This window comes from Miscanthus floridulus, chromosome 19 (assembly GCF_019320115.1).
Source record: "Miscanthus floridulus cultivar M001 chromosome 19, ASM1932011v1, whole genome shotgun sequence".
In the NCBI taxonomy this organism is placed as follows: Eukaryota; Viridiplantae; Streptophyta; class Magnoliopsida; order Poales; family Poaceae; genus Miscanthus; species Miscanthus floridulus.
This window is the reverse complement of record NC_089598.1, coordinates 18,933,808-18,940,816: the sequence shown is the minus strand read 5'-3', so window position 1 is coordinate 18,940,816 and position 7,009 is coordinate 18,933,808. Positions and strand designations below refer to the sequence as shown.

Sequence of the window (7,009 nt, the reverse complement as noted above, 5' to 3'; positions counted from 1 at the left end):
GCCGGGCCGTTCGAATTGGCAACTGAAGCAGGCCTGCTCCAAACGCGCGGGACTTAACTGGAAGGAAAGGTTCCTTCTCAAAAAAAAAAAAAAAAAAAAAGGTTCGACACCGGACAAGGCCTTGAATGACGGCCTGTTCGTCGGCCGGCTTATCAGTTAGAATCTACAGTATTTTTCTCTCATAATAAAACAGTTTCAGCTGGCTTTAATACTAGCCGAACAGGCCCGTTGGCCGAGTGATTGCCTGATTGGAGTTTGGTGTGCCGCCAAATTTGGTCCGCCACTCGGAACCTTAGGTCCTGTTCGCTCGAGCTTATTAGCCAGAATTAGTCCTACTTTTTAGTCATAGGAACGATGTTTTCTCTCACAATAAATCAACCCTACAAATCAATCGCAATAGCAATAAGTCATGCCGAACAGGACCTTTGTCAGATTCTCAGTTCAGGGCAAAGAAAAGAGGGTGCACTGGTTCACTGAAGCTGGAGATTACATGGCGTTTTTGTAACTCTCAAATGCTGCCCGTCTCTGGCTAAGCTTGTGACTTGAGTCGTGACAAAAAAATTATTTTTGGAACACCATCCAACTCCCCTGTTCGTTTGGCTGATAAGTCAGGTTGAAAAATACTGTTTGCTGATTTATTGTAAGAGAAAAATACTATTCCTTCGCTGAAAAAGTAAAGCAAAGCTTTTTTCCCCATTCGATTACCCCTTTGATGGTCATACTAGCATGGTTTTTTATGACAGCATCTCCCGAATTCGAGTGGAATTTACGAAATCAAATCCAACGCATAAATAGGCTTATTAAAACCGCATGCTACACGAGTGGTATTAGCAATGCTGTCACATGATGAACACGAGATAATTACTATGCTTCAATTGATTATTTCTTGCTGATCACCTCCATCATCTTCTTGCTAAAAAATACAATTAATCCGATTCCCCTCCCCTAACTTGAAGGGCCGGCCAGCAAACGAACCAACTAGCCCCCCCGGCTCCCGGAGCTCTATGCCGAGATGGCCGGGTGGCAGTAGGCCCCGCTGACCCATCCGTCGGCGATCTTCTTGTACGCCGCCTCCGTGAGGTGGATGCCGTCCCAGCTGAGCGACGACGACGGGTTGGAGCAGGCGTAGGCGCCGGACATGCCGCAGCGCGCGCTGTTCTGGTAGTTGTACGTGCCGCCGCCGGCGCCGCAGCAGGCCCTGAGGTTGGTGCTGAAGCCGTAGCTCCCCGGGCTCTTGACCATGTCGTAGACGTGGCTGTAGAAGTCGGCGTACATGATCCGCGCGCCGGGGTACTTGCTCTGCAGGCTCCACACCTTGCTCTGCAGCAGCGAGTTGTGCTGCGCCGACAGCGCGTTGAAGCGCTTCAGGCACCCGTACTGGTCGTAGTCGCCGGCGTTGGAGGTCTGGTACAACGTGAGGTATATCGGGAAGCACCCCACGGGGAGCACGCCGGGGACGACCACGTACATGGCGCCCAGGCTGATGAGCTGCTCCACTCCCTTGCCGATGGCGTCCACGATGGTGGCGCTCTGCCCGCTCGCCTGCTCCGGGGTGTAGCCGCCGAAGACCTGTGCGTTGTAGTCGTTGCCGCCGAACTCGCCCAGCACGAACAGGGACTTGGACAGGTACGACTTGCAGGCTGCCAAGAGAATCGAATTCATGGCGTGAGCAAGCGATCGACCACCTCATCGATCATCGTCTTCCATGGTGGACCGTGCGTGCGTGCATGGGATTTAATGGCGAGCGCGGCCGGCATTGATGCCGTGTCGTGCACTACGTACCCTGCGTGGAGCCGCAGATGGACGGCATCAGCTGCTGGAACCACTGGATCTGGGTGTTGAGGGGCCCGTTGTTCCAGATCTTGTCGGCGATGCCCAGCGACTGGAAGAACCCCGAGTCCATGGTGGTCGCGCCGATGATCGCCATGTTGGCGCCCTGCTTGAAGTCGGCGCCGCCCTCCTTCGACGGCTTCAGCAGCGGCAGCCCGAACCTCTCGGCTGCATGCGCGACACCAAGCAAAGCAGAATTTTCAGCGTGTCACATCGACATATCAAGGTGCTCTGTTTTTCTTCTTCTTTTTTGGAGGGAAAGCGGCGCGTTTGAAATGAACGTGCAAAAAGAGTACCCACCCAGGAAGTCGACGACGAGGCGGCCGTCCGAGCAGCGGCAGGTGGCGCGGCCGAAGAAGGTCTCGCCGTAGGGCGGCTGGGTGAGCGTCAGACCGGCTGGGGGACCGTTCACGCACAGGTTGCCGGTGTCGGACATGGAGTCGCCGAAGCTGAAGATGGCGTTGAACTTCTGGCCAGAGACGGCCAAGAAGGCAGAGGACACGGCGAGGAACGCGACAGCGAGCCGAGCCGCCATTGCTGCTGCGGGTGTCTACTAGGCGCGCTCCGACTCCGAGCTAGCTAGCTCGATCTGCGCTGCGCTTATACTTGGCTGATGACCATATGCTTGCAGAGGTTCCCTGCTTATATAGAGGGCGTCAATGGCGTGGGTTGGGACGTAGCTGTTGCGCCATTAGCCCACCTCGTGTCAGTCCCCTTCTCCGGGCTGCGTTGCCTGCTTAACTACTGGACTGGTCTACCGTCACTCGGTTGTTGTGCGTGCATGGACTGCTTTTAGTTTTTTTCTCTTCGTGTTTTCTTCCTCATTGGAGGAAACTTCTGCTTTTCTTCCGTGTTTTTCCTTTCTATTCTACCGGTTGTAGAGTGTTTTTTTCCTCGTGTTTTATCATATCAGTATCAAATCTTGCTCTGCTTTTGGTAACCACTTTCCAGTTTTTAAGATGTATCTTTTGTTTAGAGAAGAAGTTTGAAGCATGGGAGCGTGTATAGTATACTGTACAAGTTGGAGTGCTGGACCAGCTATGTTTGATGCTTGTCTAGTAGGAGGCTAGGAGCCATTTCATTACTGAAACTAACACCTTTGGCTTTACCCTAATCATTTTCCACTAACTTGTATAATCTATGTAGCTGACACCTCATACATGTAGAAATATCCTTTTGGTTAGCTTTGATGCTCTGGATTTCTGAGTTCTTTTGGCAAATGTTGAAGCTTACAACTCTGAGACGAAATTATCTGCTCCCCCTTGTTCTTCATTAACATACTACATTTTTTCTTAAACTGCGAAAAAACAGTTGCTACTCATAAATGTCGTTGCAGCGTTTTCAGTTGAGTTGACTCAGTATAACTACCAAACAGATTTTTTGAGAGCTTGATCAGGTAACCAGAGTCTGTCATGGAGATAGCATTATCGAGTTCATATATATATTACATGGTTTCACATTATTTCGTACGAGTTGTCAAGTAGTAGTTGTTTGGATTTATGGCCCAAAAAGCTGTGCTGGTTTTGAAACAGAAAGCTGCCTGAAGACTGCTCCTAGACTCCTATAACTGGATGCATCAGCCAGCTGAGCAGCACTGGTTGTGCTTGTGTTGTGTCAATTAGACGTCACCCTTGTTGCTTTCTTATCCTGCTTTCCCGGTTCAGGCAACAAGTACGTAGCAGGTGGTTGTTCGGCATGACTGAAAAATAAGCCAAAATACTGTTCCGACTGATAGTCGTGAGAGAAAAATACTGTTCTATCTGGACGTGAATAGTGTTTCTGAGTGAGCTGGCCAGCCGGGCTCAGCCCAGCCAGCCAGCCGAACCAAGCCAGCCGGTCACAACAGGATGACCAACACCATATATATGTAGCATTTGATATGACTTTACAGTTAAGGAAAAGAAATGTCGTTGGTTCGTCGTTACATTTGTAGTTGTAGTGGTAGTGCTCGATCAATCTCCATGACACCTACACCTGAACGTCAAAAAGCTAGGGCTCAACAACTCCAATAACATGGTGCAAGGAAAGGACACGCACTAGCTACTATTCGCAGCAGGCGAGCAGGCGCCATGTCAATTCCTCAGCGAGCTTGGCACCGTGTAGTAGGCCATGCCAATGCTGGTCGCGATGCAGTTGCAGTCCATTATTTGTTATGCTAAGGAAGAAAACTGCGTTTAACTGTAACCAAATTAACGGATTATCATATCATGCATATCGTCAGACTGTTGGATTCAGGCATCAGCTGCTGTCAGTCACAGTGTTGTGACTTCTCTGTCAACCTCAAGAATAGGTAGGTAACTGAATCAGGAGCATCAGTACTCAGATTCTCAGCAATCAGCAGCTGGATTAGATATTTCTAGCCCCCCCAAAAAAATCAGCAACTTGGGAAGTATTTTAGCAAGATTATCCGCATGGCTAGCTCATCCATGAGTCCATGACCATGACAGTATAGCATATCTGAGACGGACCGACGTCAAAGCTAGCTCATCTTTTGACGACCCTGGTTCCGTGTTGCTTCATCATCTGTCCCGCCCACATTCCAAAAGAGCCTTGCATGCATACACATCATCACAGGATCGACATCTACTCCTTTTTTTTTGATAAGTCGACGGAGGGGGAGAGAGTCCCCCACCTGTCCATTGATTAATCAGCTAGTGTACTTGTTTAATCGGCTACAACCTCTGGTGTCTGGTATCGATAATTGGAGCCTGTACATGCATGCATATACACACTGCCAATCAAGCCACCAAACGATGAGGGGGAACCCCAACAACTCGAGCCGCCGCTAGTTAGCTTTAGGACACGGAGCAGGTACGCGGAGGAGGCATTCATCATCTGCAAACGGACAGACAGGGCGCTCCAGCACGACCACCGATCGATCAATCTCGGCGTGGACTAATGCGACGCGCGCGATGCCAAAGAGCGAGCCGTCGTTGTCGACCGGCCGGAGACGTGCGTGGTGCTGTGTTTTGCAAGCGAACGCGCGAACCTTCCAACATAACCTCCGGCGGGCTAGCGAGCTAACGCCCCTGATTTGGGGTGGAGCGGAGTGTGCCGGAAGCAACCTCTCTTGTGTTTGGTTTGGTGCGTACTGAACAGTGTCGCCTGAATTTTGGTGGTTCGTGATAAAATGGAGTTTCGGGATTGGGTTGTTTTGCAGAGTACCTAATACTAATGATATGCTTGCAGCAATAATTCGGTTCAAATGTACGGGAGCAAGTTCAGTTAGGATGTTGGGTCTCTATATAGTTAGGCAGTACTTGCTTTGTATTGTCTATAACTTTAGGTAAAACTATACTGAAAAGTTTTGCTCAGAAATAAACTGTAATGCTGAAAGTTTATATCTATAGCATTGTTTACTGCTGCAGCATATCAGATACGTTGCTGAAATATGGAGCAGGCTGGCTGCATCATGCATCACAATATGAAATGTCTGTTTATTGATTTCTTCTTCGTAGGAGGGAGACACATCATTCAGATGTGCCAGCCCATTTTTCTCACCAAACATATGCATGACCATGAGGCGTCGTCTATTTTAATTTGTTCAGTTTATCTGTAGTTGCATATGCAATTGGGTAATCCAATCGTAACGAGATATTATTTTGGAACAACGTCGCCCGACGAGATGTGGATGACGGGCAAGCATCAGAGGAGGCGTGTCTCAGTTTAGCTCAGCGGTCAGCAGCACGTCAACGCCCGGCCGCCGGCCGGCATCAGCGTCATGATAACCAGTCGTCAGTCACGTTAACATCAATGAGTTCATGGTGGCGCTACCGGCATCTTCCTTTCTTTCTTTATTTGAATATGATAGACAGCCTCATCCACAACGAATCGAACAAGGGGCGGCTCATGCATCGTCGCTAAACAAAACCAACAAGTGTGTCAGCACGAGCAACGGACTCACGATCACGGCCTGCTACTGACTAAACACTGAACACCGACAGGCAAAGTGGCAGGCTCAGAAGCTAGAGGAGCCTGGCTGATCTCTGTTGTCATCAACTCTCGCGAGTACCATAAAGTCCAACACCTCAGAAGCAGCTCTCCGTCGCTGTTGTGCCAGCGAAGCCGAGACGGGGCGCACGCTACGCCGGGCTCTCTGGTCTCTGCTGCCGAGCGTTTCACTCCTGCCTGTTCCCTCGAAAGCCCAGACGACTCCCGTAATCCCATTGCTCGACCAGCGCACGAGCACGAACCTCTCAGCCAACCAGGGTACACGAAGAGAGAGCCATACAGGCACCAGCACAGTTGTAACACGAGGTTAATGCGAGCTACGAACTATCACTCCGTCTGTGATTGGACTAACAACAGCAGGTTCTGAGCATCAGGGACGATTGGCTAGCGTGCGCCAATAATTCGTGCTCCGCTTTTGTGTTGCTCCGCGTCTGTGATTGGACTAACACGAGGTTCAGAGCACGTCTGAACGATGGCTGTGTTTTACCGAATCGTCACGTATCTCCGCCATGGATGAGTTGCCCGTCGCCATCGGACTATGGGTGTGCTGGCACGATGTGAGACAGGTATCGACGGCCTGGATGCCCCAATAGGTGCCGTGAATAAACGGACAAGATAGGCCGGGCCCGTCACGTCCATTTTAACTCCACAAGTAAAGTAGAACGAATTGGACGAGGAGACTTTGGGTATGGGGTTGTAGAGCTTAACAAGCTTGAGCGCGAAAAGGTCTCGTAAGCTTCTGCATTACTGCAAACATTTTTTTCTTTTGAGGAAACTGGAAGGGCCTGAGCCTCCACAGGGATCACCGCAAACGGTTGGTTCTGAGACTCGAATCGAGCTCAGCTCGACCCTCTGGGCTCTGACAAGCTCAAACTTAAGGCGACGACCTTAGCTCATTTACAGTCCGAATGGTGATAACAATTGTACGGTAATCGATAACCGTTACTTGCTGCCTAGGCCACACTGAGAAAAGGATGATGATGGTGATGCTGAGAAAGAGAGAGAGATCGAGAGGGAGAGAGAAGGAGCCGGCTGGCACATATCCGATCGTGCGATCGGAATCATGTTGCTGACAAAAGCCAGCAATGCTAACTGCCGGGGAGCTTTGCCTAATCAGCTGCCGTCGTCCTTTCCCTGAAGGATGGATAGCTTCTCAAGCTTCCTTGCTACTAACTGATATGATGATGAACTTGACTTGGTGCTGACTCGTCCTCTTCGACGGGCTGTT

The 7,009-nt window shown here is 50.2% G+C and overlaps 1 protein-coding gene across 1 annotated transcript; it reads right to left on the bottom strand.

Annotated features, from left to right (window-relative positions):
* Positions 1-849: 849 nt before the first annotated feature.
* On the bottom strand, positions 850-2,456 carry LOC136527540 (GDSL esterase/lipase At5g45910-like). Its single transcript, XM_066520306.1, has 3 exons — positions 2,131-2,456; positions 1,783-1,998; positions 850-1,640 (listed from the first exon to the last, which is right to left on the bottom strand). The coding sequence occupies exons 1-3, from the start codon at positions 2,363-2,365 to the stop codon at positions 1,003-1,005; spliced, it is 1,089 nt and encodes a 362-aa protein (XP_066376403.1). The 5' UTR covers positions 2,366-2,456; the 3' UTR covers positions 850-1,002.
* Positions 2,457-7,009: the final 4,553 nt, after the last annotated feature.